The sequence below is a fragment of the Antechinus flavipes genome, chromosome 4, assembly GCF_016432865.1.
Source record: "Antechinus flavipes isolate AdamAnt ecotype Samford, QLD, Australia chromosome 4, AdamAnt_v2, whole genome shotgun sequence".
Taxonomy (NCBI): Eukaryota; Metazoa; Chordata; class Mammalia; order Dasyuromorphia; family Dasyuridae; genus Antechinus; species Antechinus flavipes.
Window position 1 is genome coordinate 72,498,921 of NC_067401.1, and position 17,926 is coordinate 72,516,846.

A 17,926-nucleotide genomic window follows, 5' to 3' on the forward strand; every position below is an offset into this window, starting at 1 on the left:
TACAATAAATTACAAATATCTGTCCTTCAATGAATCTGTGATCTCATCAGTGAGAACACTGCATAAAATCTTATTTGAAAGCCTGCTACGGTAGAGAGTTGGACTTCTGTGTTCAAATCCTTAATTAGCTCTCTTACAAAAGCTTTGTGACTCTAAGTCACTTGCTTTCCTCCTCTCCAGCCTTAGTTTCCCTATCTGTAAAATAAAGGGGTTGGACTAAATGATTTCTAAAGTAATTTCTAGTTCTAAATCTATGATCCTATGATTTCCAAGGTCCTTCCCACAAAGATTACCAATCCCTTCATGTCTTTTACTCCACTTGATTCTTATTTGAGACTTTCCATAAAACCTCCATATGACTTCTACCCACTACAGTATAGGTTTTCCAATGGTTATCTCATGGATTCCAGTGAAGCAGTTACACTTCCTAGCTGCTGTCCTTTGCTCTTGCTATGTGACTGGCCCCTTCATACAAGAGTTAGTTGGTATTTTTGATGCTGTTTCTGACCTGTAAAGGAATTATGGGTTAAATCCTACAGCTGACTTGTTCTCCCCATGCATCATCTTTTGCCTTCTGGGTCATCTCCGTTTGGAATTCTTCTCCATAGGATTCCACGACTCTCAGCCATGGGAACTAGGAGCACTGAGTGAAAAGTATTGCTGGGAAAATGGACTTTGGGGAGATAGGAAGAAAAATCTGGGAATCCCTGAAGCATTGAGTAGTTTCTCTAATGCTGTTGCTGACTACTCTGCAATTATTCAATTTGGGGGCTAGTTCATTGTCCATCTATAGCATTTGGTCAAGATATATGTATTGATAGATCAACTCAATGGGTTGTTTATCCTATAAAGGCAGTCAAGTTTTTATGGGACAGGGCACTGAGCTTAGAGATGCAAAGATCTGATTTCAAATTCTGCCTCAGACATTTACTAGCTGTGTGATTCTGGGCAAGTCATTGTAATTTCCTGCTGACTCAGTTTCCTCAACTGTAAAATACGGCTAATAATAGCACCTACCTCCCAGGGTTGTGAGGATCAAATAAGATAACAGATGTAAAGTGCTTTGCCAGTGTTAAAGTACCCTATAAATGTTTTAGAAAATTTTCTAGGATCACACTGTCACTGACTGTGTGTCCAAGGAAGGACTTGAATCTAGCTTTTCTTGACTCTAAGGCCAGTTCTCTTCTTCCACTATTACTACTACTACGGTTATTATTACTACTGATAATTACTAATGTTTATACTGAGTACTACTACTACTACTACTACTACTGATAATTGCTAACATTTATATAGTGCTTCCTAGTACTACTTCTACTACTACTTATAATTGTTAACATTTATATATTTATATGTGGTAGTATTACTACATTACTACCACTATTGATAATCGCTGACATTTATAGAGTCCTTACTATTACTATTACTACTGTTACTGATAATTGCGAATGTTTTATACAGTGCTTATTATGTGCAAGCACTATGCTAATATCTAAATTTTAGATATTATATACTATATTCTTCAGTCATGTCTGACTTTTTCTGACCCTGTTTCAGGTTTTCTTGGCAAAAAGATATTGAAGTGATTTGCCATTTCCTTCTCCAGTTCATTTTACAGATGAGAAAACTGAGTCAAACAGGATTCAGTGACTTACCCAGGGTCACATAGCTAGTATTTGAGGGTGGATTTGAACTCAGGAAGATAAGTCTTCCTAACCCAGACTTGATGTTCTATCCATTGTACCACCTAGTTACCCATCACACTATACTATAATATTTATATTTTATAACCTGATCACCAGCATCTATGCCTCCTAAGTCCAACTGACACAGACACTCTTTTGGTTTATAAGCATTGCTTGGCCAAACTTCCCTTCTGAAAAAAAAAAAGTTCCTTGACCTCTTTCACAATGATTTCTTGACAGAAATATCATCTTTACCCCTCAAATTGAACTTTCTTTTGTAATAAAAAGCTAATTTCTTTTGACTGGCTACAGGTCTAAAATGTAATTGAGGTAATAATAATATTAATGATGGTATTGCAAAATAACATTGTACAAGGTAACTTGTATAGAGGGTGTGTCTATAAACAAAATGGCCTTGAGCAGACAATAAAAGTAGCATTTATCTCTGACGTTCAGCAGGCACATTATCATGGGGAGAGGAACAGATGGTTTTCTCCTCCCTTACTGCCTCTGTTGAGGTGGTCATAGGATGAGTGGGGAGAACTAAAAGGTCCTCCCTTATACCACCTTGCGCTATCCAACATCTTCTTGCTTAATGGTTTGATTTAACTCCTATTAGTTTCTTAGCCAGGTGAACTTAAGCTTGAAATCTATCCACCCTTAGCTCAATTTTCTAAATTGCATAAGCAGAGATTTTTTTTGCATTATGGAGTTCTCATTGTTATTACTAGCATTTAACTTGCTCCGGAGGGCAGGAAAACATATCTTTCTATATCTCCAAATTATCTAGTCCTGGGCTTGACTCACCGCAAGCATTCAATGAATACTGTAGTCTAACAGTTTACAATATATAGTCTTCAGACCCATAGAGGTCAAGGGACCCTTTCTGAGAGTCTTCAAGTTAAAAATAATTTTCATAATATTAAAACACTATTTGAATATACAAATAATTCTTTCTTTTTTCTACTATATATCTGACAGGTCAGGTTTTCTTTATTTTTTCAATTAAAGCAACATATTGAATGCAGAAGTAGATATGAGAACTTGGATAATCATATCTATGTATCTATGTATCTATCTATCTAACTATCTATCTATATATGTATATATACATATATATACACAGAAAGAGAGAGAGAGAGAGAGAGAGAATTACCAAAAAAAAAAAAAACCCATTCTTGTTTTGAAAAGAATTTTTTTTTTTTTTTTGCTGAGGCAACTGGGGTTAAGTGACTTGCCCAGGGTCACACAGCTAGAAAGTACTAAGTGTCTGAGGTCATATTTGAACTCAGGTGCTCTTGACTTCAGGGGCAGTGCTTTATCCACTGTGCCATCTAGCTACACGTGAAAATTTGTTTTGGAAAGCATAGTTACTTTCCTTAAAAGAATACTATTTATGTTATCATGTATAGGTGTGTAGTGGTTATTTTAAACAAACAAATATTTAAATATGAATCACTTTTAATATTTGGTATGGCAAATATCAATAGATATAACCTACATAAATCAAAATTCATTGAGTACTCAGTTTGTAATACTGTAAAGGGGTCCTAAGATTTAAAAAAAAATTGAGAATTCCTATTGTATCACAGTGAAAATAGATTAGAAATCTAGTCTACCAGCAGCCCTGTTTCTGCCTCTTTCTTATAATATGACTTCAGACAAGTCACTTTTTTCATTTTTGAGCTGATTTTATGCATTTGTAAAGTGAAGAGATGGATTAGATCAGAGGAGCCAAACATCTGCTCTCAACATTCTCAAGTGAGAGTTGAACCACGTTAAAGGGAAGTAGTTAACAAAATAAATAAAAACAACAACAACAATAAAACATAAATAATGTTAATAAATGATTTTCTAAGTCAATATGTAGTCTGCAGGGGTTCTTGTGTGTGAATGGTCTCCATTTTACCACTTGAAATGGAATATAAATTTTGGCATACTATCTGAAGTTTTGGTGGCAAAGAAACCCAAATAAAATTCTAATTTTGATACATAATACTCTGATGGATTTTGGATAAATTAATTAATCTACAAATTTAATCTCTCTGGACCTCAGGTTCATCTGTAAAATCAGGGGTTGGCCTAGATGGTCTCTGAAGCCCCTTCAAGCTAGCTCTAAAGCTAGGATCCTATGGTCTCTTCCACCCTAATGGGTTATGACCATCTAGGCAACATCTTACCTTGGTGGAACAGGTAGCCTGGGGCACAATGAGGCAGCACTTGGATTTTGGGTATAGTTGACAGAATTCAAGTTATAAACACAAAGGAATGAACCTAAAAGCACAAAACATAGATGAGAATCTGGTGAGTTCAGTGGGTTCTGAGGGTTTATTTGTATTTCAGTGATTTAGCTCGAATCCTGTCCAGGAGGAAATCTTCCCTTCAATATGGTTGTCTCTCATGTCAAATAGTGTCAATTCCCTTGTTCTGAGACATTGATTTCCCCCTTTATTGAACAGTGGGTGAAACAGCGAATGAGTGAGCCTGAGGATGATGGCTAATTAGGATTCAAGTCAATTGAGATGTCCCTTCTACCTATGGCTAGCCCTCTTCTCATTTTTTTTTTTTTTTTTGGTGAGGCAATCAGGGTTAAGTGACTTGGCCAGGATTGAACAGCTAGTTAAGTGTAAAGTAATTAAAGCCAGATTTAAAGGTCTGTGCAGTGTTCTAGGTGCCCCTGCCTATGGCTCTCTTAATGAAACTTATATGACCCAGCAGCAGTGGTAGGTATTAATTGTACTAATGGTAGACATTACCACACAGCTGGGTAGTACAGGAGGAAAAATACTATTTTTGGAGGTGGAGATATAGTTAAAAGGCAGTTAATTTGGGGAGAAAAGAAAGATCTGAAGATTTTAATAGACTTCAGGTTTCATAAGTATTGTATAGTGCTACTACAGACAAAATAAGTATATTTTTTCATAATCTGCGTTCAGGGATTTCTCTTCCTTTCCTTCTTTGAATTAAAATACTTCTCTCTTTGAATTAACACACTCTCCCCACTGTTCTGTTCAGTAATAAATCATATATACTGGTCCACTTGTTGAATAGTGGCAATCTCCATGGGAAAAAAAATGTTCTCCAACCTTGAGTACACATACAAAGAGGAACTAATGTTTCAGATAAATATAGACACACCTGGATAAAACTGGACAAGCTGTAGAGAAATCTATCACCTCTATTATCCAATGCAAGGAAGTAATACACCCCAAGAAACTCAGCTCACAATATCCCCCTCATGAAGAGGACTGCATGTCACACTTCTTAAGTTTCAGATGGGTAGGGGAAGGGGGGAGCCGGTCTGTGCTGCCTAATTCCTACCATTGTTCTTGGCGAAGAGCTGGATGTCTTCCAGGGTGTCTAATTGTTCTTCAGGACAACTGGATACACAGAGAGCAATGGAATTGATTTTGAGGTCTTTGGTTTCCAAATTACAGGAATTCATAAAGAATACATGCCTAGGGAGAGGAGAGAATTACGTTTGAGGTCATTTTTCTTGTTATTTTTTAACTGCAGCCTTTAAAGTATTTGTGGACAGCTAGATGACACAGTGTTTGGCCTGGAGTCCAAAAGACGCCAGTTCAAATTCAGCCTCAGACACTATCAGCTGGGCAACCTTAGGCAAGTCATTTAACTCTCTTTGTTTCCTCATCTGTAAAATGAGCTGGAGAAAGAAATGGCAAACTACTCTAACTCTAAATCTGAGTCTATGATCCTATGATATCTATACTGGGTACTAAGAAGGAGTATGAATAAAGTTCACATGACCCTAACATTATCATTTTTATTCTTCCAAACTTAAATCCGCACCAAGACCTTTGCACTTGTGTAACTCCGGATCTGGATTTGTAAAATAAATGGATGGGATTAAATAATGCCACAAGGTAATATAGTAGATAGAGTCCAGCCTCAGACATTCATTACTTCTTGATTGACTCAAGTTTCTGAACTTTTAAAGGGGTATAACAGCATCTACCTCCTATGGTTGTTTTGATGATCAAATTATACACACACACACACATATATACATAGACATGTGTGTGTGAGACAGAGACAGAAATAAAGAGACAGAGAGAAACACAGAGAGAGAGAGACAGAGACAGAGAGAGACAGAGAGAAAGAGACAGACAGACAGAGACAGAGAGAGAGAGAGACAGAGAGAGAGAGAGAGACAGAGAGACAGAGAGAGAGACAGAGAGACAGAGAGAGACAGAGACAGAGACAGAGAGACAGAGAGAAAGAGACAGACAGACAGAGACAAAGAGAGAGAGAGAGAGACAGAGAGAGAGAGACAGAGACAGAGAGAGACAGAGAGAGAGACAGAGACAGAGAGACAAAGAGAGAGAGAGACAGAGAGAGACAGAGAGAAAGAGACAGACAGAGAGAGAGAGACAGAGAGACAGAGACAGAGACAGAGAGACAGAGAGAGACAGAGACAGAGACAGAGAGACAGAGAGAGACAGAGACAGAGACAGAGAGACAGAGACAGAAACAGAGAGAGGAGAGACACTGAGACACAGAGAAACACACAGAGAGAGGAGAGACACAGAGACACAGAGAGACAGAGAAACAGAGACTTGAGGCAGTGCTGGACATACAGTAGTCAATAAATACTCGCTTCCTTACTTTTAGATGATCTCTAAGATCCTTTTGGTCCCATGAGACTGTGATCCAGATCAGAAGTAGCTACTAACTACAGCCTGGACATAGTTGGTGTCTTTTGCCTAAAACATACTTTATATATAGATTTGTTTTCTCCCTCATTAGAATGTAATTTTGGGAGTAAGGATTGTTTAATTCTTTTGATCTTGTGTCTTCAGTGCCTAGAAGATAATACCACATAATAAAGCTTATGATATTAATATTTAGTATATATTATATATAGTCTTTATCATGGATTAATGTTTATAATATTAATAATAAATAATAAAGTTTGTAATATAATAAAGCATAGTAGCACATAAATGCTTGTTGATTGAATAAAATAAGGAGGTAGCATGCTGGAATTGAATGAAATAAGGCCAGACTTCAGGTTCTGCCTCTTACATAGAAGGATAATGTGATTGGAGGCAGAGTAGCAGGGATGGGTGAAACGTCTCTCTAAATGCCCCCAGCAACTTTCTAAAACTGTAAACTACAGCTGAGTTGCTGCTCTGTGTCTAAAGAGGTAGATTCCATGCTGACAGTTCCCACATGAATGAGATTACAAATCCCAAACAAAAACAAGACATATTTTAAACCTGAATGTGTGCAAGTAAGTTTTCACATCATAACTTTCTGCAGAGAAGGGAAGGGGGCGGGGGAAACTTAGGGACAGGGGCAAGGGCTAGGACAGAGAGGAGCAACAGACTCATTCCTCTTGCACAAAAGCACTCATAGAAGTAGATATTTCCAAATACGTATACATTTTGTATAGGTTAGCCCTCTTTCCCCTCTGCATTCAAAAAAACTCTTGGAGCTACATTTGGGGCTTGGTCTAGGTAGAGCAAAATTCACATGATTGAGGCTGGGCATCCTTCTTCACTGGGCAGAAACATTCCCTTTCCTTCCCTCTCCCTCCTGACCACTTCAATACTCCCCTATGCTGCTGCCAGGGATGGAGGAATTTCAAAACCACCACCAGCTATGTTCCTTTCCTTCTACCCACTAATACACTCAGGGCTCCCATCTCTTATAACCCCACCACCGTATATTTTTCTTGACCACAATTCCCTTCTCCAATACCACCTCCTCAAGTTGTTGTATCCCTTCTTCTTCACTTTATTTCCAAAGTCCCCCCAAAAAGTTTTTTTTAATTTTTAAAAATGTAAAAATTTTTTTTTCTTTAAATAACTTTTTATTGACAGACCAAAAAGTTCTTGATGCTGATGTTATCTGCCTCAATTTTTTAAAACTATGTACTATTCATTCCTCTCTCCCCTAAAATGAGTTTCTGTCCTCAGTTTCCTGAAACTGTTCTTTCCAGGCTTCCTAATTCTCCAATCCAAAAAGCCCCTTCACGAGACCCCTTAACCGGTGAGTAAGTCTGTAATAGAGAAGTTGTCGTCTGTTACTATTACTGATTTTTCCAGACTCCACTGAGAATTTTCTTATTGGAGATATTGGAATAATTTGCTATCTTCTCTAGCTCATTTGACAGATGAGGAAATGAGGTAAACAGAGTTAAGCGACTTACTCCTTATCACACAACTACAAAGTCCTTTGAAGACAGATTTGAAATTATAAAGATGAGTCTTCCTGACTCCAAGCCCAGTGTTCTAATTACTATGCCACCTTGCTGTCCCTTCCAGCAATCAGCAAGATTTGAGTCCAAATCTGGCTTCAGAAACTTATGAAATCTGTGACTCGGGGCTTAATTTCTTTCATCCTCAGTTTCCTCAGCTATAAAATGAGGGACTGAACTCATTGACTTCTAAGAGGTCCCTTCTAAAGTCCTAGCTCTAAATCAATTCTATTCCATAACATCTGGTCTCATGAACTACTGATGAATTTTTGTTCTTTGACTTTCTATGATAAAACTTTCACGTACCCTGCCCTCTTCTTTTTTGGTTTATCTCTCTGGTTCTTTTTTTTTCTCTTACCCTCTTTTTTTACCCCAAAGCTCTTTTTGGAAAAAAAAAATTTATTTTATTTTTAATTCATGGAATCAAACAAGCATTTCCATGATATAGTATAATTAAAAACTGATTGCATAAAAACTTGTAAAATATATTATGTGCAATTTGCTATTCCTTTTAAAAACACAATAAAGTTATCATTTAAATTTCTTCCCCCCCCCTACCTTAGAGATGATTATTAGACGCAAATATGGATCTAAGTTGTTTTTGTATATATATGTATATAGTATATCACATTCTATACATAGTTCTATTTATAGTTCTTTATCTGGTATCTCACTTTCTCTTTCCCACCCTCTCTCTTATAAATATTTACTTCTCTTCTGCTTATATTATCTTTTGGGGCAATCTAATCTAGTCTTCTGGCTAGATTCATAAAAATCTCACTGAACTTTAACCTTGTTTTCCATCTTTTTGCTGAATGTTACCATTTCCACCTGAACATCCCTTTGATATTTCTGTCTAAAATAGAAGTCTTCTTCCCATCTAGAAAGACTGTCATGTATAAGAGAAGTTAGATTTTAATCATTTGGCCCCAAAGGGCAGACTTGGAAAAAAATTTTTAACAAAGAAAACTATCCCAAAGTGGAATGGATTGCCTTGGGATATATCCTTGGAATGAAACGCATGCTCTATCTTCAGAGGTATTCAAGCAAACACACTGAGGATGACCACTCATTGCGGTATGTTGTAATGAGATTCCTTTTGGGCTAAAATTTGAACTAAGTAACTCTTGATGTCTCTTCCAACTCCTCATGACCCTCCTCCTAATTTTTGCATATTTATGGTGCCACCCATCTCCCAGTCACTCAAGCCCCAAACTTCAGATTTATCTTTGGCCCTTCCTCCTCCTTCTCCTGATATGTTGAAGCAGCTTGAAAGACTTAGGGATTCTATCTTGACTAAGATCTCTCTCCTCTGTTCATGTCTTTACAATCCTCCCATAATTATTCTAGTTCAGCCTCCATCACTCTCCAAAAAGACCATAGCAAGAAACAGCTTTCTAATGGACCATCTGTCCTTATATCACTGTCACAATAATCTTTTTGACAGATCTGATCATAATATTTTTCTGTGCTCGGGTGTTTATAGCTCCCTATTCCCTATGAAGTAAAATGCAAAGTTCTTAACTGACTTTCAAGGCCCTCTACATTGGGTCTAACTTTTCTGCTTTGTTTTGTGCTAATCTTTTTAGCCAGACTTGACGTGTTCTTGTTTAATGTCTAGAAAAAGTTTATATTGCCGTCTATTGAAATTATCTCCTCTATAAAACTTCCTTGATATTTTCCCCAACCTCTCCTTTGCATCTATTTGTATTCTACCTAGTGTTAGAGCTGTTTCTATAAATGTCTGACCCTTCCTCCCCACTAGACTGTATGCTCCTTGAGGGCAAGGCTATGTCTAGCCGAATAGGCTACTTTGGAAGGCAATGTTCTTCCCTTCCTTGGAGATCTTCATGGAGGATCTGCCTGCTAACCTTGTATTGCTAGTTAATTATTGCTATTATTATTATCCACTTTTTTTAGGATTTATTAGTGAGGGTTCATTTCTGATATGGGTTGGATATGAATAAAATGGCTGAGGTCTCGTCCAATCTGAAATTCCATGATTCTATGTAATTTTTTCCTTTTTATCTCATGTGTGAGTACAGGGTCTTCATCTAGGAAGAGCTTAACTAGTATTTGTTGAGTTAAAGGATTAAATAAACTCTGGAATCAAAGGATCTAGATTCAAATTTCATCACTGATGACTACGATCTGGGTAAATTTGGGTAAAACACTTAATCACCCTGGGTTTCAGCTTCATCATCTGCAATAAGAGGGGATGAGATTAGATGCCACCTGAGGTTCCAGATAGTTGTAGATCTACAATGAATAATTGAAGACTTCTAGGCAGCACAGAGGATAGAATGGTGGACTTGCAATTAGGAAGAACTGAGTTCAGATCTACCTTCAGATACCTACTGGATCAGGGGATGATGATCTCGGAACTATTTAAGAAATTGATGCAGGCACTTACTTCCTTTTAGTCATGTCCTGTCCAGAAAGAGGGGCCCCTTCCACGGGGGAGTTCTTCTTGCCACACACGTTCCCATAGCTGTCATAGCCAAAGACCAGTCTTTCTGCAGCTCCAGCAATCACAGAATAGCCCATGATGAATGCCTACGTCAAACCCAATGAGAACAAGGGGTGAATGAAAGGCAGCCTTTTTCTTATAAAACTCATGTCTAAAAGTCAGAGAAACTTTGACGTGAAAGGAAAATCTCATCATAGGATCACGGATTTCGAGTTGGAAGGGATCTCAAAGGCCAGCTTAGCCCAACTCCCTCCTTTGATAGATAAAGAAAGAGGACCTAGGGATCTTCAGTAATACATGGGTAGAAAGTATGAAAGACAGGATTTGAACCTAGATCCTTTGCCTGAAAAGCTAGAGCTCTTTAAACTGTCATCCTAATTCCCTCTTTTTATAAGTAGCATTACACCCTTCCCTATATTCCATGTTTCAGCTTCATGGTCCTTTGCTTATAATAAGCTATACTTTAAAAATATATATTTAAAAATCTAATAAGGTGAGTGGATTTCATTGCATCTTTTCATCTTTAGGTATAAAGAAATTTTCTCCTTACCCAGTCTTACTCAAGAGCAGATAATTTCAGGATTTGTTAGATGGTACAATGGATGGAGCACTGGTTCTTGAGTCAGGAGGATCTGAATTCAAATTTGGTCTTAGCCATTTAATACTTCCTAGCGGCATGACCCTGAGCAAGTCATTTACCCCAATTATCTTAAAAAAAAAGAAATCTTACTCAGACTTGGGAATTCTTAAAATGGATTTGGGAGACAGGAGGACTTGAACTTTGAATCAGGACTCAAGTTCCTCATCCATAAAATGGATTCAATCAAAGGAGCACAGGGATAATAATATTTCTTTTTTTTTATTTTAATTTTATTTTATTTAATAATAACTTTGTATTGACAGAATCCATGCCAGGGTAATTTTTTACAACATTATCCCTTGCACTCGCTTATGTTTCGTTTTTTCCCCTCCCTCCCTCCACCCCCCCCCAAGATGGCAATCAGCCCTATATATTTAAACATTCACTTTTGCAAAATTTCGTGTTCCAAAATTTTCTCCCTCCACCAAAATCAGTAAGCAACCTGATATAGTTCAACATATGCACTTCTAAACATATTTCCACATTCAGCATGTTGTGAAAATTATCAGATCAAAAGGGAAAGAATCCATAAGGAAAAAAAAGCACACAAAAACAACAACAAAAAAAAAAAAAGGAGAAAATACTATGCTTGATCCACATTCAGTGTTACTGAGTAGATTCTATAGGCACTATTTTCTAGTCTCCTAGGAAGAGGGTCTCCTAAAGTCAGGACTTTCTGTTTGGCCCTAATTGGGTACACTCTGCTGGCCCCTACCAGGGGCAGTTGGTTTGCCCTTTCCCCAAAGCTCTGATTTAGGAAAGTGAATGCCTTGTCAGCTAAGGATTCTTTCCCAGAATGGGTTTGGAACTGAAAGCTGAAGATTAAAATGACCATTTGTGAGAGAAAGCAGCTCTGTGCAGGAATCTACTCGCCTGCCTTTAAATGTCAACATACCCACTAAACAATGTAGAAAGACATACAAATGGTGGGGAAAAATTAGTGATAAACCTGAAGGAGTGTTATATTAACTCTTTCCAATAGACCATTACTTAAATACTTGACTGTTACCTCTCTTGCCACTCCCCCCCAAATCTTAGATACCCTGAAACTCTCTCCCCCAAAATCTTTCATCTACTTAGAATATTTAATTTTATTTCTATGTACTTTCTATAAGATGATAAATTAAGAATAGGAAAGGGATTCTGAGGTGATCTAATAGAATCCCTTAATTTTACAAATAAGAAAAGTAAGAATTTGAATCCCAATTCTCTGAATTCCAAATTAGGTGTACTAATTGTTCACAGCCAATTGGCATGATGAAAGCTTTTGATGTGGTAATTTAGAAGTCATCTAGTCCTCAACTTTTTAAACAGTGGTTCCCCACTTCACATAGGGTCCCATAATTGAATGTAAGGTTCTGAAATTATGATTTATTATCAACAAATGTTTGATTTGTATACCTATTTTATATACCTATATATTTGGGGCCACGCAAAAAATTTTTGGGCAAAAAGGGGTCGTGAGTGAAAAAAGTTTAAGAAGCCCTAATTTAGTACAACTTCTCATTTTACAGATGGGAAAACTGAAGCCCAGAGAGGAGGAAAGGAGGTAGGCTAGGGAATACAACGCCTGCCTTGGAGTCAGCTGAACACACTGACTGCATTCAAATCCTGCCACAGACACGTCATAAATACACAAACGTGAACAAGTCATTTAACTTGGGTCGGTCTCAGTTTCCTCATCTGTAAAATGGGGATAACAATAGCATCCAACATCACAACATAGTATTTTCATTTTTTTTTATTGTTGTTTGTTTGCTTTTTTTCTTTCTCATTTTTTCCCTTTTTGATCTGATTTTTCTTATGCAGTATGATAAATGTGGAAATATGTTTAGAAGAATTGTACATGTTTAATCTATATTAAATAATTTTCTACCTAGGAGAATAGAGTGGGAAGGGAGAGAAATTAGGAACACAGGTTTTACAAGGGTAAATGTTGAAAACTACTATTGTATGTATTTTGAAAATAAAAAGCCATTATTAAAAATTTTTTTAAAAAAATAATGGCACCAACCTGATAGGGTTTTTGTGAGAATCAAATATGATAACACATGTAAAAATCTTTGCAACTCTTAAAGCATTACATAAAAGCTAATATTATTGTTATTGTTATTATTGACCTAATGTCACACGGGTAATGGGTGGGGAGTGCCTGGATTTGAGATTACAACTGTACCGATTCCAAAACCAACCCTCTTCCCCCTGCATTACACTGCCTTTTTGGAAACCAATTAGTAGAGTCAACAATATCTTTACCAGTGTTAAAGGAGGACAAAAGTGGCACCTGCCCACATTCAACGCCAACCAGGCTCTAAGCAACAGGGATCTCATTCCAGGTGCACAGGTCTTGGAAGCTGTTCCACTGCTTTCAGAATTAATCATTGACAAGGTAGCAAGTAGCATGCCCTGACCAGGTAAGGCTAGTCCCTCTTGTTTTCAATGAATAAAAGAGCTCTTTTCATTTTCCACACTAGTTGGATTTTTGAGAAGAGAGAGAGGGACCCTCTTCATTAATCCTACAAACTCTTCCTGCAAACAATCATCCGAACTGGTATATTTCCGAATTTGCCTTTGCTGGAGGAAACCCATAAACCTTTATAGACTATGCTGGAAAGGAGCAGAGAGGCAGCTGTAGGTCAGGGGGAGAGAGGAAAGATGGGATGGGGAATCAGTACCATTCACCTTAAAGTGAGGGCCAGGGTGTTGTTAACAGTAGGCTCCAGGCACGAAATATCAAAAGGTATGTGTGTCCAAGACAACTCCCCAAAGAGTCACTTGAATACTCTCCTGGGGTTTGTCTCAGTTGCCAAATGAGTAATCAAAATGAGTGATAATTAGAATTGTGGTTTGAGAGACAGCAGGGACTTCAGAGAGTATCTAGACCAGTCCCCTCATTTTATAGATGAGGAAACTGAGCCCCAAAATGAAAGTGACAAGCTCAAGGTCACAGGAGTGATAAGTGGTAAAAACTCTTAATTCCAACTGGATACTAATGCTCTGGTTATAAATTTAACATACTTCTCATCACTATGCCAAGTGGTCTTCCATAATTCTTTTCTCTGATTTCCATTTTTCCTTTTAATAAAAAGGGAAATCCCAAATCACATTCTGAGAATCATCTGTACTCTCAGTCAGCAATCTCTGGTGGTAAGAGGATAAGCACATATCCCCACAGAAAACAAAATGAAGACTGGATGACATTATTATCACTTGGCAAACTCCAGTGTCAGTGTCCCTTAGAGAGTCTCCCATTAAGATCTGGCAGAAGGGTATCAGGAGAAAATTTCATATGAGTTCAGGTCACAGACCACAGGAAATTTCCAACAAGACTCCTCAGGATTATCTGCATAATACAATACACATTTATTAAGCACCCAATGGGTACATAAGCACTAGCATTTATATTTTTATAAAGCTAGTTACAAAAAAAAATTCCACTGTAGAATATATAGAGCTTTGTAGAATCATAGAACCCAGGCCTTGAGGCCCTTCCAGGCACAAGAACCAGAGTTCTAATTTAGATGCATCATTTCATATAAATCTCTTCCTTCTCCACCTTTCCCTCCTCCCTCTCCCCAACAGACTTACCAAACCAGCCCAAAAAAGAAAGAACAGGATTAACCAGGCTGGATCTGTACATTTTCTATAAATTTGGGGTCTCCATTCTCTCTGTCTCCGGTTTTCCTCCGCAGAAACCTTTCAGAGCAAGGGAAAAACATAAGGGGTGAGGGGGGGCGGGAATAAAAAGCAAAGACACTTGTAGAAGATTAGTAACCACGTGGGTCTCAACTTTCCAACCCAACCCCAGGAACTGAAATTGAAACTTTAACTTTTTTATTCATTAATAGCAGAAATAAAATACAGGGAATAACTACTGATCCAAGGGAGGGGGTGATTGTTCAGAAATCATTTTTGAAAGCTGCATTCGCTGTGCAAATTTCAACATGCTATATAAATCCTAATTGTTATTATTGGTGTTATTATTATACCACCTGCTCGCCGCAGCTACATACACCTGGATGCAGCTTTAACTCCAAGCCTATGGCCCTATGCCATCATCAAGGGCAAGAGCGGGGTCCCTTATTCCAGACCTACTACCCACAGGTATTGTCCCTAAAGTAGGAAAGTAAGTGGGGGGTGGGGGAGTGGAGGGTGCACATTAGGCCACAGACTTACAGGTAGTCAGAAAGTTTTGCAGCAGCTGGAATGGCTACGCCCCACAGTTCAGCAGACTGGGGTTCCGGGGCGCGCTTCGCTCCGCAGCTACCCTCTCCCTCGCCCCTTCCCCCGGGATGCAAAGGGACAGCAGGTGCGGGACCCGATGCCCACCACTCCCTGCAGGCTCTCCTCGGGTGCTTACCAGGTACTCCCCTCCGAAGCACGACATTCTGCCAACGGGCTGCCACCCGCCGCTGGGGACTAGAAGCCGGGGCCACCCCCGCCTAAGCCCAGTAGCCCGAGCCGCATGAGCTGCAGGCAGAGCTGCCCGCAGGTGGTCGCCGTGGCTGCAGAGGGTGGAGTCGGGCGGCCAGCGCCTCCACGTGGCCAGCTAGAGCCCGCAGGCGTGCGGGCAGCCAAGTGTCCCCAAGGCCAGTGGCCCCACCCCTCGCACCTCTCTCCGCCTCTCCCGAGCCCCGCCTCAGCATCTGTGAGCCCCACCTCCCCGCCTGCCTCTAGGAGCCAGGTGACTTCGGACGTCGCAAAAGGAGCAGGACCTGGCGTGGGAGCCAGCTTCTCTCATTTGTCCTGGAAACTTCATACCTGAGTGGGGAGGGAGGGGAAGACTGGAGAACTGGGAGGTTTTCTGCCTTTCCTGCACACCGTGCCTGAGAATAAATACAGAAGCCCATGTGTTTTTCTAAACTAATATGGTTGGATGGAGTGAAAAAGCTTCTTGAACGTGGAGGCAGAAGAAATCTGAGTACAAATCCTACTTAACATACTGTGATTGTGGAGAAGCAGCATGTTGCGGGGGATGTCCTGTGAGCAAATCCCCATGGATGTCATGTACTTACCTGTTAGACTTCGAACAAAGCATTTTACTCAATGGGCTTCAGTTTCTTCAATGGTAAAGCCAGGGGGTGATATTAAGATGATCTGATCTTATCATTTGACCTCTGGGTGGCCCAAGCAACTCATTAAAAACTAAATTATTTCCTGGGCTAATTCCCCAACCAATAAACTCACTGGGAAGGAACCCTTTCTCATTCAAGTGTTGAAAGTACGGGAGTGTGGTGCAATGCTTAGACCATTGCCCCTAGAATCAATTTATTAGATTCAAACCTTTTGTCTGATGCTAGCTGTGTGGTCCTGGACAACTTTCTCCATATGTAAAGTGGGGAAAATAATAGCGCCTCCCTCGAAGGTTACTGTGAACATCCAAAGAGATAATGTATGCAAAACATTCTATAAATTCCAGATATTACAACTCTTACTAGATTATAAATTCTTCAATGTAAGAAACAATACCTGAAACAATGCCACCCATTTCCTAGGACAATGCAGTGCACTGCATCACTCACTAGTTATGCATTGAATGAATATTCAATATGATAATAGAAACAATAGCTTTTAGATAATATTTTCTATGAAAATGTTATCTCATTTGATCTTCATATCAACCCTGGAAGATTGGTGCTATCATTATTCTCATTTTATAGATGAGGAAACTTGAAGCAAATAGAAGTTGTGACTTGATGCTTCCTTCCTTTTTTCCTTCCTTCCTTCTTTTCTTTTCTTCTCTCCTTTCTATACTGAAAATTATAGAATCACTGAGTCTGTGGCTACATAATTTTTTTTTTTTATTTCCAGCTAAAGTTCTTGATTATGGTGCTCTTATTTCCTCATGAAAAGAATGGACTTCCCCATGCTTTTTTAGTTCAAAGTTCTAAGGCTTTTTAATGGTTCTTTTATAAAATAGCAATTCTTAAAACAGGGTTTCTGCAGTGTAATTTACATCCTAGTTACTAAACCATTGTTTTAGTTCATCAATATTTTTTGGAGGGTCCTCATTGTGTTGTCAGAGAGATTTAACATTTATCATCTTTTTCCATCAATTTTCTTCATTTTCCATCAAAGTCTATGCCTGGTTTTAATTTCACTAACATCATCCTTTCCCTAAGATAACCTGACGATCTGAAATCTCATCACCATAATGTGGATTGTCTCAGCTTTTGATATTCAATATGTTCTCACTCCCTCAAGTTGCCTCTTCCCTCCGAATGGATGCTGAAGTGATGAGCTATAAATGCCTCCCAAAGCCTTCCTTTATAGAGGGGTTGGAACTTTACAGAGAACTTCATTTTTCATCCATTGCCCTGCTTCGCTTTCAGCTCTACCTAGTATCCCCTAGTTTTTCTCACCTCCCAGCTTCCTTTTGTGCAGTCTTCCCCTATTAAATTGTAAGCTCCTTAAGGGCAGGTCTTGTTTTTCTTTTTGTTTGTATCTCCAATGTTAGTTTAGTGCCCGGCACATTGTTATTTAGTTGTTTTATTCAGTCATGACCCCTTTTGGGGTCATTTGGGGTTTTATTGGCAGTGATACTAGAGTGATTTGCTATTTCTGTCTCCAGCTCAATTTCCAGATGAGGAAACTGAGGTAAGCAAGTAAAGTGAGTTACCTAGGATCAGACAACTAGTAAGTGTCTGAGGCCAGATTTGAACTCAGGAAAATGAGTTTTCCTGACTCCAGGCCTGGTACTTTATCTACTGTGCCAAATTTTACAGTCTATGAATCCTTTCCTTCAAAAGAGATGCTGGTGTTGTGCCACAGTTCCCTTTTAATTGTTCTGCCTCAGTCCCCCTGTTTGCAACACCACCCTTCCCTCCTAATCATTAGAACTGCTATAATTTAGGGCTGGCTATGCTAAGATTATAAACTATAAATGTTTAATCCAGATAAGGAGAAAG

General features: G+C 38.8%; 1 protein-coding gene across 2 annotated transcripts in view; it reads right to left on the bottom strand.

Moving 5' to 3' along the window:
• Nucleotides 1-15,567, bottom strand: part of SLC44A3 (solute carrier family 44 member 3) — a 98,119-nt gene extending 82,552 nt beyond the window's left edge. The window contains exons 1-5 of one of the 2 annotated variants that reach the window (XM_051993302.1): nucleotides 15,379-15,550; nucleotides 14,607-14,714; nucleotides 10,322-10,464; nucleotides 5,007-5,143; nucleotides 3,866-3,959 (exon numbers count right to left, since the gene is read on the bottom strand). In XM_051993302.1, the coding sequence (XP_051849262.1) occupies nucleotides 3,866-3,959; nucleotides 5,007-5,143; nucleotides 10,322-10,464; nucleotides 14,607-14,714; nucleotides 15,379-15,405 (509 nt within the window). In that variant the 5' untranslated portion in view covers nucleotides 15,406-15,550. Of the gene's footprint in view, nucleotides 1-3,865; nucleotides 3,960-5,006; nucleotides 5,144-10,321; nucleotides 10,465-14,606; nucleotides 14,715-15,378 lie in introns of both variants that reach the window. The other variant, XM_051993304.1, reaches the window with a different exon arrangement.
• Between the last annotated feature and the right edge of the window lie 2,359 nt (nucleotides 15,568-17,926).